Source organism: Conger conger, chromosome 16 (assembly GCF_963514075.1).
Source record: "Conger conger chromosome 16, fConCon1.1, whole genome shotgun sequence".
Classification (NCBI taxonomy): domain Eukaryota; kingdom Metazoa; phylum Chordata; class Actinopteri; order Anguilliformes; family Congridae; genus Conger; species Conger conger.
In genome coordinates, this window is record NC_083775.1 from 8,880,758 (window position 1) to 8,895,757 (window position 15,000).

The 15,000-nt window shown below is 48.3% G+C and overlaps 1 protein-coding gene across 1 annotated transcript in view; it reads right to left on the bottom strand.

The window, feature by feature from the left end:
- Positions 1 to 10,441: 10,441 nt before the first annotated feature.
- csf2rb (colony stimulating factor 2 receptor subunit beta) overlaps positions 10,442 to 15,000 on the bottom strand; it is a 12,219-nt gene continuing 7,660 nt past the window's right edge. Inside the window, exons 8-11 of the mRNA XM_061223210.1 lie at positions 13,615 to 13,801; positions 12,668 to 12,834; positions 11,626 to 11,780; positions 10,442 to 10,928 (exon numbers count right to left, since the gene is read on the bottom strand). Of these exons, the coding sequence (XP_061079194.1) occupies positions 10,442 to 10,928; positions 11,626 to 11,780; positions 12,668 to 12,834; positions 13,615 to 13,801 (996 nt within the window). The remainder of the gene's footprint in view (positions 10,929 to 11,625; positions 11,781 to 12,667; positions 12,835 to 13,614; positions 13,802 to 15,000) is intronic.

Genomic DNA, 15,000 nt, shown 5'->3' on the forward strand with positions numbered 1-15,000 from the left:
TTGAAGAGTCGTGGTTAGTTAAGCAGGGGGTCGGAATTCAGTCCAAATTCCATTCAGTGCTGGATGGGCTCTTGGTGCACGGCTGAGTGTCGCGTTTGAGTGACAGACAGACGGACGGACGGACGTAGACGCAGAGGTCAGGACGAGGCACCATAGTGCGCGCGTGTGTGCGTGCGCGCGTGCGTGCGTGTGTGTGTGTATGTGTGCACGTGCGTGTGCGTGTGCGGTTGTGCGTGTGTGCGTGTCTGCTTCACAGTGAGGGGTCACGTCCTGCTGATGCTGCAGTCGCTTCTTCGTTTTTGTTTGTTTTTTTGTCTGTAACTAATGCCGATATGGCAGGCAGCAGATTGCAGAGGCTCTTCTGATGTGAAGTGAGCTGAAGTTGCCCTTCTCGTAGAGCTGAGGCGTCATAACTGAGTGGGGCGGGGGCTCCGTTTCAGCCTGAGGGTCTGTGGGGTGACACTGGGACACCCTTCAGACCACTGCTTTCCAGGATGCCCACAACCCAAAGTAAAAGTGGCAGAGATTATCTCTCAGCCCATACTTCTGACATGTTGAAGGTCTGTCCATACCAGGAACCGTAACCGTAACGATAACTAGGTGTCGTTTAAAAATCGTTCTAACTGAAGTGCATGGTAGAGTCCACACCACGACTATAACGACAAGGAACGTGAGGAACGATATGATCGGGATCGCTTTCAGACCAATTTTTTCAGGCTGCATGAATAATAAACCCTCGCAGTCAATCAAAATCCAACCGGATTTACAGGGCGTCACATGCAACAGGGCACATAACATAACCCAGACTATTTACAGAACGTTATCGTTTAGCAGCGTGGACACTCACATCATTCTGGTTTTGTTATTGTTCTTGCTGTGGGTGGACCTTTAAGTTGTGCTTGTTGCGCTCTCTCTGAACTGCAATTAACTGTTGACGTTCCGTGTCAGCCTTTTCATGACGTTTGCTTATATATTGCTGTTTTAATATAAGAATAAATCCAGAATAATGTTGATATTAAGGTGCATTGTGTGAGCTATGCCTATGTTCATTTTCTTTTTCTATTCATACATTTTTTTTTAGTCTAGTTGGAAACAACGCACACGCCAAACTCTCACACTCCCGCCCCATCACACACACATAAATTCAGAGCTTATGCCTACGTGGCATAGCACAGGGTTGCTAGCGCTTGTTCATATTTGTTTAAATGTTTTGAGGAGACTTCACATGAGTGTATGAGCTCCTTCCCTTTTCTTCCCTATTCTAGCCTGTTGAAGTTGCAGACGTAATTAAAGACCAGCAAAACATGTTTATAGTTTTACATTTCAGCTCCGCGCAACTATTAAATTAATATGTCAAGTGTTTAATTACATGAAAGTTCAAAACAGTCAAAAAGACTGTAAATGCAGGAGCTACAGTCAAGGGTTTTATTAGCACTGCTTAATTTAATTAGTATGGATTTTCATTACGGCTCGGTAAATCATATGAAAGGGAGAATGAGCTGGAATCACTCGTTTTAATGCCGTGAGCATTTCAAAGTTGTCTCCACGGGGGGGTTTTATGGTTTAGGCGACAGCACGTTTATGCAAGCTTGTGTGTTGTGGTCACACTGCGTGTGTCTCTTGAGTGCTCCATGTACAAAAGCCTAGCACTGGAGGCCCATCCGCTCCATAGCTATAGCGATAGCGATGTGAACGTCCACACTGATGAATGCTAATGTTGTGGAAATAGTCTCTCGGCTCTTGTCGTCTGCCGTTTGACAAAATATTTTGATTGGCTGTCAGTGTTATCGTTCATGCGGCTGATGGAAGTGATCCCAGCGATTTTGTTCCTCACTGTCGTAGCCGTTGTAGTTGTGCTGTGGACTCCTTCATCAGTTATAGCGGATTTTTAAAAGGACATATCTATAGTTGTGGTTATTGTTATTGTTCTTGGTGTGGATGGGCCTTTATGGTGGGCTTCATGGTGTGGTTGGGTTCTTTACGGTGGGCTTCATGGTGTGGATGGGTTCTTTACGGTGGGCGTTATGGTGTTGATGGGTTCTTTACGGTGGACTTCATGGTGTGGATGGGTTCTTTACGGTGGACTTCATGGTGTGGATGGGTTCTTTACGATGGACTTCATGGTGGGGATGGGTTCTTTACGGTGGACTTCATGGTGTGGATGGGTTCTTTACAGTGGACTTCATGGTGTGGATGGGTTCTTTACGATGGACTTCATGGTGTGGATGGGTTCTTTACGGAGCTCGGGAAACGGAGAGGAGGAGGAACAGACCTGGCAACGCTGAGATGGAGGAGGGGAGGAGCTGACCTAGCAACACGATGCTAAAGATGGCGAGGAGGAGAAAAGTGCACAGGGATGGATACAGAGCGCAGGAGGAGAGAGGGGGCAGATGTGGTGACCACCGCAGACCTCGCAGAGGGGTGAGAGAAAAACAGGGACCCTGTTTTTAACATGAAGGGGGAGAGACGTGGTGGGCAGGAGTTGAGGGTGAGATGTACCGACAGACACACGGAGAGAGGGGGTGAGATTTACACGGGACGGATAATGAGCTGGGTAAACTTCTGGCGCTTTCCCTCGGACATGGTCTTGGCGCGGGAGCGAGGGAAAGAGGGACGGAGCGAGGGGGAGAGCGGTACGTTCGGGACGCGTGCCCCGCTGAACTTTGGCCCACCCCTGTCCTGTGGTCTCTCCGAGAAAGACCCGGGTACATCTCCCACGTTCACTCCACTCCTGGAAGCCGTACGGCCCTGCCTCGTCTGGAGCCTCACAGGGTCTCGACAGACACCCAGCGCCACCGCGCAAAATATAATGCACAATCGCCCAAAACCCCGTCCAGAAGAATCAGCAAATCCTGCCTGGTGAGGCTCATGCGCGTTTGCAAGATTATAAATCTTCATCCACTTTGTTTCCAGATACACTGTGTGCTGAGCACACGAGGTTAGCTAAATTTGCCTCGTACTGAACTTTTTGAGCTCCGGCGCTGATAGGCTCCCTTGGAGCGGAGGAACTTCCAGAGTGGAGAACACAGTGAGGTCTTTAAAAACTCAGTGTGTCAGTGAATGACCACTGCAGTTGATCATCCATGGTGGCTTTTCAGCTCTCTGTAGTCCTGGTGTGCATACTGTCCAGTACAGAGGTTAAGTACAGTGGAGCAGAAAGCAATGTGTACTCATTTATTCAGTATGCACTTAAGGGTACTCATTTATAGAGCGTGTACCTAAAGGTCAGATCGCTGTCAATCTTCGCAGCACACCGTTACATCTAAACATCACAGTCCCTCCAAATTCTGCAAGGCCCCGAGGAGTCTGCTTAAAGGGGAGGTGCGGTACTCTGTCCGCTCCCCGCTCGGACATCAGACGGAGCTGAGGGGGGATTGTTTCCAGACGGAGGTGGTGTGTCGAGTGTGTGTGTTTTAGAGGGGCTATTGCGGGAAGAGCCGTCCCCGACTCCACGCATCCCGAATATATCCCGGGCGGGCTTCCTTGCGGCCAGCTGAGGGAACGGTCGCGATTGATGCTGGTGTTGGGGTCAGAGGTCATTCTGCTCTGTTCTCTGCCTCTGCCTCTGCCTGTGTGTGAGGAACAGGCCAAACTTGCAGAGCTCCTCTAGCTGTGTGATATTTGGAGATCCTGTCTCGGGAAAATCTCACAGATTAAGATCTTCCTGCATCTCTACCCGTGCCTCTTACCTCCCAGTCTCTGTCTGTCTGTCTGTCTGTCTGTCTGTCTGTCTGTCTGTCTGTCTGTCTGTACTGTACTGTACTGTATGTATGTCTCATCAAGGTATTTAAGAACTGGAGACAGCTTCCACTTACCGGTTCCATAGCGATTGCATTGGTACCTTAACATGAAGGGATAAATGGGAATGAATCTTGTATCGCCTGTGGGTATTCTGTAGGAATGAAAAAAGTGCTGTCAGAAATAGTATAATTTGCCCAGGGTTAATTCATAGTTCTGAATGGGCTTCAATGGAGAAAGTGTTTTTTTTGGCACTTAATGCCAAAAGGCGTAATGCAATACGTAATATAATTAGGTAATCATTGGAGTTTGTGATCTTCAGGGGGGAGTGTCCCCCACTGGAGACACACCCACATGCGTACACGCACATACACCACACACACACACATCCTCATGCACACACCCACATGCGTATACACACACAGACAGACACACACAGACCCACATGCGTACACACACACACACAGGCACACACACATGCACGCACATACACGACACACATACACACACACCCACACAGACGCACACATGCATACATGACACACACGCACATGCGTACACACACAGACACACACCCACATGCGTACACACACATATATAGACACATACACGACACACATACACACACACACCCACACAGACGCACACATGCATACATGACACACACACACACATGCGTACACACACAGACACACACCCACATGCGTACACACACAAACACACACACACACACACACACACACACACACACACATCCACATCCATACACCCACACATATAGACACACGCACACACCCACATGCGTACACACACACAATGGCTGTGATGTTTATCTCTCCCTTTCAGCACACGGCTGCTCTTCCTGTTAGTTTAATTTTAAACCTTCAAACTTACACTCTGCATGTGTCTGTGTGTGCACGTGTGTCTCCTTATGGTGTGCCTGTGGGTGTTTCTGTGTGCGTGTGTGTGTGTGTGTCTGTCTGTGTGCGTGTGTGTGTGTATGTGTGGTATATAGATATGTGTATATGTGGGATTTTGGAGTTGGGTCTCTAAAGTCCTATGAACAAGTGACCGATTTTGGTGACCGTAGCGATTCAGGAGCGTGGTCAGTGGAGCAGGCGGGGAACGGCAGACAGACGGACAGACCGTGGAGGAGGGACAGGGGAACTGCAGACAGACGGACGGACCGTGGAGGAGGGACAGGGGCACGGCAGCAGGAGTGTGCAGGTGCAGAATTCCACTCACGCCTTACCTGTCTCACTCACCATGATCACTGGGCCCGGGCAGTACAACGGTACCTCTCCCCCTCTCTATCTCTCTCTCTCTATCTCTCTCTCCCCCTCTCTATCTCTCTCTCTATCTCTCTCTCTCTCCCTCTCTATCTCTCTCTCTATCTCTCTCTCCCCCTCTCTATCTCTCTCTCTCTCTTTCTCTCTCCTTCTCTCTATCTCTCTCTCTCCCCTTCTCTATCTCTCGCCCCTCTCCCCCGCTCTATCTCTCTCTCTATCTCTCTCTTCTTCTCTCTATCTCTCTCTCTCCCCTTCTCTATCTCTCCCCCCTCTCCCCCTCTCTATCTCTCTCTCCCCCTCTCCCTCTCTCTATCTCTCTCCCCCTCTCTCTCCCTCTCTATCTCTCTCTCTCTTCCCTTCTCTATCTCTTCCCCCTCTCCCCCTCTTTCTCCCTTTCTCCCCTCTCTCCCCAGTTGCTCCCTCTCTCCCCCCTTCATCCCCCTCTCTCCTCTTCCTCCCTCTCTCTCCCACTCTTCCTCTGTGTCTCTCCCCCCTGTCTCCTCTCTCCCCTCTCCCTCTCTCCCTGTGAACAATGGCTCTTCATGGGTGTCTCAGGGCTGGTGGAATGTGAGTGTTGTTGGGGAGTGTATTAGAAGTGGTTGGGAATGCGGCTCAAGAGCTTGGAAAAAAAGTGCTCACTTATTTGCCATCATGAGTCAAGGCCATTTTCTCAGTGAAAAGGCTCCATTTTTCAGCTTTTGGACATTGTTTCTCTGGAGAACAGCGTGTTTAGAGCTCAGAGCGGACAGGAAGGACTATCTCACCTCGGAATGGGAACACGGGAAGTCCGAACGGCGTTCCTGGAATTCCAGCATTGTCCTGCTGTGCCGACACACGCCGCCAACGCCTAAAGTGATCCGACACGTTCCCGACACACGGACACAGGACAGGACACGGACACAAGGGTGTGCGCACACGCACTGACACAGAGCCAGGAGTGTCAGCCAGACACACAGGTACACATGGACAAGCTACAGACACAGATACACATCAGCATGCTATCTGTCATACAGACATGCAGGTACACATCAACACACAACCTGTCATACAGACACGCAGGTACACATCAACACACAACCTGTCATACAGACAGGCAGGACACATCAACACACAACCTGTCATACAGACACGCAGGTACACATCAACACACAACCTGTCATACAGACAGGCAGGACACATCAACACACAACCTGTCATACAGACACACAGGTACACATCAACACACAACCTGTCATACAGTCACGCAGGTACACATCAACACACAACCTGTCATACAGACACGCAGGTACACATCAACACACAACCTGTCATACAGACACACAGGTACACATCAACACACAACCTGTCATACAGACAGGCAGGACACATCAACACACAACCTGTCATACAGACACGCAGGTACACATCAACACCCAACCTGTCATACAGACACGCAGGTACACATCAACACACAACCTGTCATACAGACACGCAGGTACACATCAACACACAACCTGTCATACAGACACGCAGGTACACATCAACACACAACCTGTCATACAGACACACAGGTACACATCAACACACAACCTGTCATACAGACAGGCAGGACACATCAACACACAACCTGTCATACAGACACGCAGGTACACATCAACACCCAACCTGTCATACAGACACGCAGGTACACATCAACACACAACCTGTCATACAGACACACAGGTACACATCAACACACAACCTGTCATACAGACACGCAGGTACACATCAACACACAACCTGTCATACAGACACACAGGTACACATCAACACACAACCTGTCATACAGACACACAGGTACACATCAACACACAACCTGTCATACAGACACGCAGGTACACATCAACACCCAACCTGTTATACAGACACGCAGGTACACATCAACACGCAACCTGTCATACAGACACGCGGGTACACATCAACACACAACCTGTCATACAGTCACACAGGTACACATCAACACACAACCTGTCATACAGTCACGCAGGTACACATCAACACACAACCTGTCATACAGACACACAGGTACACATCAACACACAACCTGTCATACAGACACACAGGTACACATCAACACACAACCTGTCATACAGACACGCAGGTACACATCAACACACAACCTGTCATACAGACACACAGGTACACATCAACACACAACCTGTCATACAGACACACAGGTACACATCAACACACAACCTGTCATACAGACACGCAGGTACACATCAACACACAACCTGTCATACAGACACACAGGTACACATCAATACACAACCTGTCATACAGACACACAGGTACACATCAATACACAACCTGTCATACAGACACACAGGTACACGTGAGCATGCTACCTGTCATACAGACACGCAGGTACACATCAACACCCAACCTGTCATACAGACACGCAGGTACACATCAACACACAACCTGTCATACAGACACGCAGGTACACATCAACACGCAACCTGTCATACAGACACACAGGTACACGTGAGCATGCTACCTGTCATATAGATACACAGGTACACATCAACACGCAACCTGTCATACAGACACACAGGTACACATCAACACACAACCTGTCATACAGACACGCAGGTACACATCAACACACAACCTGTCATACAGACACGCAGGTACACATCAACACGCAACCTGTCATACAGACACACAGGTACACGTGAGCATGCTACCTGTCATATAGATACACAGGTACCCATCAATCAGTTTAGCCTCAGACTGGGGCTGAATCCTGCCAGTTTAGCCTCAGACTGGGGCTGAATCCTGCCAGTTTAGCCTGGGAGTGGGGCAGATTGCCGCTGGCCAGATTGCCACTGGCCTTACGCTGAATTCCTGTGTAAGGTGTGTGTGTGTGTGTGTGTGTGTGTGTATATATATTTGTGTGTGTGCGAGGGTCATAAAGAGAGGTAATAAATCTCACGGCATCTGTTTTTTGCCAGATGTGTACACCTGGGGGGGGGTGGGGGGTAGTTTCCTACACATCCTGCACTCACTCACACTCACACACACACACGCACTCAGACACAGACACACACACTCACTCAGACACACGCACTCAGACACACAGACTCACACACACTCTGAATGAAAGTGTACCACATGCACGCACACTCTGCATGAAAGTTTCCTACACACACACTCAGACACACATGCACACTCTGAATGAAAGTGTACCACTCACAAACACACACACACACACACGCACACACACACACATACACTGCATGAGTGTACCACTCACACATACACAGGCATACACACACACACACACGCGCACACTGTCTGAACAGTGTGCTGTACTCACATAACATACACACGCTAAAGAGACACACTTCGCTACAGTCAGAAGAATCAACATACTGTCAAGGCACTCCAGTCCAAGAAACAAGGTAGGTGTGATATCTGAACTCCTGTGCATGCGTGCACACACACACACATACACACACACACACACACGCACATTTTTTCACTGTGTGTTTTACATTTCTGATTGTAAGGTTATTTAATGATTACAAAACCATACACCTGTCATAAAAAATTTTTATTCTCACACACTTGTAAGTAAATAACAAATAAACAATTTATTTATCTTGAACCGGCAAACTAAAATCCACTCTCATTTCACATTTATTTTTGAAACACAGCAATACTGCCTGACAGTGGTGTGGGAGACATCTCCACCCAGAATTAACACAAAGTTGTAGGGCAGGCGAAAGGCACAGAATCCCATCGTTATAAAACATTTCTGAGAAATAGCACCACCTACTGGCCACCAGCAATCAGAACCGCTCTTCGCTGCTTCCTTTTATCCTCACAGATTATTCTGACATGGAATAGTCCCAGTAAATGATGCTGACCAGTTGACATATTCACAACGCTAAAACAACTGATGAATGTTTATTCCCTTGGTCAGAAAACAAGACAATGTGAAACGAAAATGTACGCTCGGAAACAAAAGAATGGTGATGTCAGAATAACAAGGTAAAAGAGGAGGTCATTTTTTACAAAGCGGGCTGATGCAATAACTTACGCACTATGGATGCACATAGGTTTATATAAATGAAAAAGGATGACATCCATTTCTGTGATTTATATATTAACATTCACTTTGGAGAAAAATGGAAAACGTGGCTCTCAAGGACGTAAAGCCGAGCGCGGGCGTGTAATTATGACAAACGGCTGAACTGTGGAGACACATGACTGGATATTCTGCACAGCTTCCACTGTGGAAATCACCTCCAGGGCTAAATTACCCTTTTTACCATATCTCCCCTCTCTCTCTCTCTCCCTCTCTCTCTCTCCCAAAATTGCTTGGCTTCAGACACTGTGCAGAGCTCGCCCGTAGACGGTGGCTGGCTGATAAGCTCTGGCTAATTGGCTGTACCGCTCTCCTGCAGCAGTGTGCAGATCGCTGCATGTACACGCATGTCACCGTTCCTCCTCGGTCCGTTTTTAGGTGGGTGAAGTTACTCGCAGCGGTGATGTTGAAAAGGCACTCAAGGAGTCAAGGTTGTTCAAAATAAAAATCTTAAAAAAAAAATCTTTAGTTTAAAATAAAACAGATTAATCTGGGGAATCTGTGTGCTCCGTGCAAGAAGCTTCAGGAGACCAGAGAATTCCAACGTAACAGTAGATGTCCTCGCCTTTATGCAATATAGCTAACCAATCATCTATCTGACAAATATCACATTGTCTCTCTTAACCCACCTTAATATTTTCTGTTACCCTATGACAGCTCGGGGGGGGGGGGGGGGGGGGCACTCAGACACAGACACACACACAGACACACACACACACACTCAGACACAGACACAGACACACGCTGAATGAAAGTCGACCACACACACACACTCACACATACACACTCTGAATGAAAGTTTCCTACACACACACTCAGACACACACACGCGCACACACTCTGAATGAAAGTGTACCACTATGACAGCTCAGCTGTCTTAACCCCCCATCAGGCCACCCGCAATGAGAAACCAGCGTAATGGCCTTTTAAACACCTGATTAAATGAGCTTCTTGTACTCTGTGCACTTTAGTTACTCTAGTTTAGTTTGGTGTACGTTCGTACACAAAGAGCTCTCGTAATGCTCAGTATGTTTGAACAGACACACAGTTTTAAGAAAAGCATTTAAATCAAACCTCATCATTATTCTAAACATTCATAGTTTCAATAAATGCATTTTGATCAAACTTCAACACCCTGTACAGCAGCACTAGAGCAGCACTAGAACAGCACTAGAACAGCCCTGTACATCAGCTCTGTACATCAGCTGGCTGCTCAGAGCCGCATTTAATTCCAGCTCTCACTTGCTGGTTACTCAATCCTCACTGGCCCATTGCTGCTGACCCGGCGCGCGTTTGGCTCTCAGCTTGAGAACGGCTCCGACAGCCTGACGTAGTCAGTGACCCTCCCCCGCCCATCAGGGCCCCCCGGGACGCTTGCTCCGGGGAAGGGGTCCGGAACGGCGGTGTAGGCCGGGGGGGCGCAGTCCGGGGGCCCCGAGGACGGCTTCGGCGGGGGGTCCCCCATCAGAACGCCGGGGTAGACCACGTACCCGTCGCGTACGCGCCCGTGTTCCTGCGCGGCCCCGTCCTGCCCCGGGGCGCCCTGCTGCGGGGGCGCGCCCACGTACCCCCCGCCCGGCTGGCTGAGGGAGGGCGGCTCGAACAGGAAGCGGGGCGTGTCGGACGGAGAGCCGCTTGGACACAGGATGTAGGGGCCGCTGAAGCTGAAACAGCCTTGCTGAGGGGGGCACGGAGGGCCCAGTGTGGCCGATTTGGGGTCCTTTTCCCAGCAGGGTCCCGGGCTGTTTCCATTGGCCAGCTCCTGTGTGTCGCCCCCGCCGTCTGGGCTGCTGAGACAGGAAGAGGCTCTTAGCCGAGACGACTGCACCGGCCAATCAGGTGAGCGTAAAGCACACAACATCCCTCCCCCCTCATCCATCACTCTCCCGTTCCCCGGGTAACACAAACTGTTTCACAATGTTACTGGCCAACCTACCCCTCACCCAGCAGCAACAATGTGGGAATGTTTTGTGTTAGCTTGTCTGTGTCTGATCTTTTAATGGTCTGTGACATGCTATTTTAATGGTCTGTACCTGGCTATTTTAATGGTCTGTGCGTGGCTATTATAATGGTCTGTGAGTGGCTATTATAATGGTCTGTGCCTGGCTATTTTAATGGTCTGTACCTGGCTATTTTAATGGTCTGTGCTGGGCTATGTTAATGGTCTGTGCTGGGCTATTTTAATGGTCTTTGCCTGCCTATTTTAATGTTAGTCTCTTAGCAGGATGCTCAAATCTGGGTAACATAGAGCAGCATAGCTCTTTTTTCAGCATTTACTGTACTCATTTAAATCCATTGACGACTGCGTTTACTGTTAGCATGTCAGGGTAGCGACTCTCCAAATGAAATGTACGCGATCGGAGTAAAACGCCGATGTCATACTTCCCATGTTGCTCCGTGCTCAAAGCTCATTGGTTTACGGGGATGCCTTTCATGACACGAAGCACACAAAGAGGCAGCACCGCGAGGAGTCAAAGAGTGTACCTGGGCAGACAAACTTTTTCCAGGACCTGCACCCTGCAGATGATGGTTTTCTCCGCCTCCTTCTGTAGGGACAGCGGGTCCTTCTGTTGGGACAGCGAGTCCTTCTGTAGGGACAGCGGGTCCTTCTGTCGGGACAGCCTGTTGCTATAGCTTTTCTGTTTGGAGAGTTACAACGCTCAGTTACCGTTAAGTCCAGTCCCATCGCAACGTTTCACATCACACTTATTTAGCCAGGGTGATGTACGTCAACGCTAGTGCACATAGTACATAGGCCAAATCGGCACGTAATACGGCAAGAAACTACCAAGTACCGAGATCGCTACGAGTGCAACAGTCGCAGATTAAAATACAAAGTACATACAACAAGAGGGCTAAAAGATTGAGACGGGTGATAGCACACAAGTGATAACAGACTGGAGTGAAGTTATAGCGAGTCAATGTCCAGTGTGAAGAGATGAGTCTCCAGACTGCAGAGGACAATGGGCAGTGACGTCACACGTACAGTTCTCAGCACTTGTGTTCTAACGCATCCGGTGTCCATAAGAACACCACAGGAATGACATTTAAAAAAAAAAATTTTGTTGTTGTTTTTGAAGAAGAGCAGAGCATCCTTGCTGGAAAAAAATAAAAACTGCTCAAGCTGTGTTTTGAAACAGCTGGAAGCTGGTATTTAAGGCTGGTTATCGCTGGGCTTCACAGCGGGGATGCACGTTTATCTGCCGATTGTGTCTGTTGTTTGTCAGACCTGAGCAGGGGACACACACGTGTGTGAGATTTCCCTCGCGCGCTGAATGACAGAAAGAACCGGCTGCTGAAGAATTAAAACGAATGAAAATTATATGGGGATCTGGGTGGACTGAAGGATGGACTGACAAAAAAGAGAAGTGTAAGAGGGAGAGAGGGAGGGAGGGAGAGTGGCGGCGCTGTTGATGGGCCGATAGGTGGGGGGAAAAGAGAGAAGGAACCAGAAGAGAGGGTACAGGGAGGAACACAGGATGGAGGGAGGGCAAAGATAATATAAAAGAGGAGATTAATATTTCACCTTCATAATTTCTTCCAGCACTTTGCTTCTAATGGGACTTGGAACGGACACCTTCCACAGGACTAATCTCCTGCGACAGGCTGGCAGGGTGAAGCAGAGGATGATGAAGATTATGGCCACCAGCACAGCGATGCAGATGTACACAAACGTGGAGATGGACCAGGGAGCTTTGGGCACACACACACACACACACACACACACACACACACACAAATACATATTATTAGTAGCAGTACGAAGATTTTTATATTTCTCACTAATTAAAAGTACTTTCTTACAAACTCAACTAAAGTTGAATGAACTTCAAGTTTCCAGTCTAAAGTTTTTATTCAGATGTGTTTAAAAAATGTAACAGTAACTGAAGCCCCTACAAAACCATTTGGGGAATAATCCATGCTATTATTCACTTGTAAATGTGACAGCGATGAAAACAGATAAGGCTCCAGGATTTACACTTATAATCTCATGCCCAGCGACTCTCACACTAGTCTGCTGATTCAGTGTGAACTGTGGGTAAAGGCCGTGTGTCTGTGTGTGTGTGTGTGTGTGTGTGTGTGTTTTTGTGTTTTTCAGTGTGTGTGTGTGTGTGTGGGTGTGTGTATTTGTGTGCAGGTGTGTGTGTTTGGGTTTGTGTGTGGGTGTGTGTGTGTGTGTGTGTGCGGGTGTGTGTATTTGTGTGAGTGTGTGTGTGTGTTTGTGTGCGTGTGTGTGTGTGGGTGTGTGTGTTTGTTTGTCTGTGTGTGTCTGTGTATATGTGTGTGTGTGTTTGTTTGTGTGTGTGTGTGGGTAGTTATGTGTGTGTGTGTGTGTGTGTCTGTCTGTTTGTGTGTGTGTGTGTGTGTGTGGTTGTCTGTGTGTGTGTGTGTGTCTGTCTGTGTGTGTGGTTGTGTGTGTGTGTGTGTGTGTGTGTGTGTGTGTAGGTGTGTGTGTGGGGCAGGGTGAGTTACCTGGGTGAGAGGTCCATTCCATCCTCTCTGACCACTCAGAAGGGGGTCCCATGAAAGAGTCCTCGCCCTCCTTTGGGACAATCAGGGCCCTAACCTGCGCGGCATAATGTGTGGAGGGGACCAGGGAGCCCTCCGTGATGAAGTAGGACCGGACACCCTCTGCACAGTCGACATACTCCACACTCTCCTGTGCAGCGGTCAGACCAGGAATAATGAGTTCAGTCAGGACCACCCCATCTGGTGCCATTCATTACAACATTAAAGCGTAACTTGCTTCACAATTATCCCTGGCAGAATGGCTTAGTTCGGGGGGCTATGTCTCGACATACATTACATGACATTAACGGCATTTGGCAGACAATCTTATCCAGAGCGACGTACAGTTGATTAGACTAAGATTAGACTAAGATTAGACAATCCTCCCCTGGAGCAGTGCAGGGTTAAGGGCCTTGCTCAAGGGCCCAACGGCTGTGCAGATCTTATTGTGGCTACACTGGGATCAGAACCACCGACCTTGCAGGTCCGAGTCATTTACCTTAGCCACTACGCTACAGGCTGACATACTGGTAGTATGATTTTATCGAACAAACCCCCCCCCAAACACCATGATAGATATGATAATTCGATACAAAATACATATAGATGCGTATGCAAAACGTAAGACACATTGAATACCATAAAATACATACGTAATACGTACTACATACGTAGTAATACACTCGGAAACACAAATAGTAATGAGGATGAAAAGGTTTACTTTTTCATAACTTTTCATAACTATTAACTTCAGTGAAAAGATATGACAGAAAATAAGAATCACAATCAAAGACGAAAGAGCTGGGGAGGAGCACGGCAGCAGCTTAAAAGAACCTCCTGCATTCAGAGAGTGGCGCGGTTGCTGTATGTGAAAGTATCAGCCGACGGCTGAGAGGTAGCCGGACTACTGTGACCTGCGTGAACTAACACTACGCTTAATCACAGGAACTAATTATCCCTTTATGGTGTGAGGTCACCAATGTGCCATTCGAATGTTCCTTCACCGTGCTTTTCGAGTCACTACTTTCAAACGCAGACTGAAGGCTCATCTCTTCTGGCTGCACCTTCCCCCCCCCCCCCCCCCCCCTACCTCACCACCCTGATTAGCCTTGTATATTTATATTTAGTTATATATAGATATTGTTGTATTGTTTCGTATTAGATATTGTGTTGTTGTACTCTGGGTATTCTAGCTGCCAACCGTGGTATGCTATTTCGTAAGTTGATGTATTCTTTAAGGGTTCCGATTGTATCTATACGGTCGCGCTAGGACTCGGAACCGACTTGTCATTGTCACTGTGTTCGATCTGGGGGCGACATGGCTCAGGCAGCAAGAGCAGTCGTCTGGCA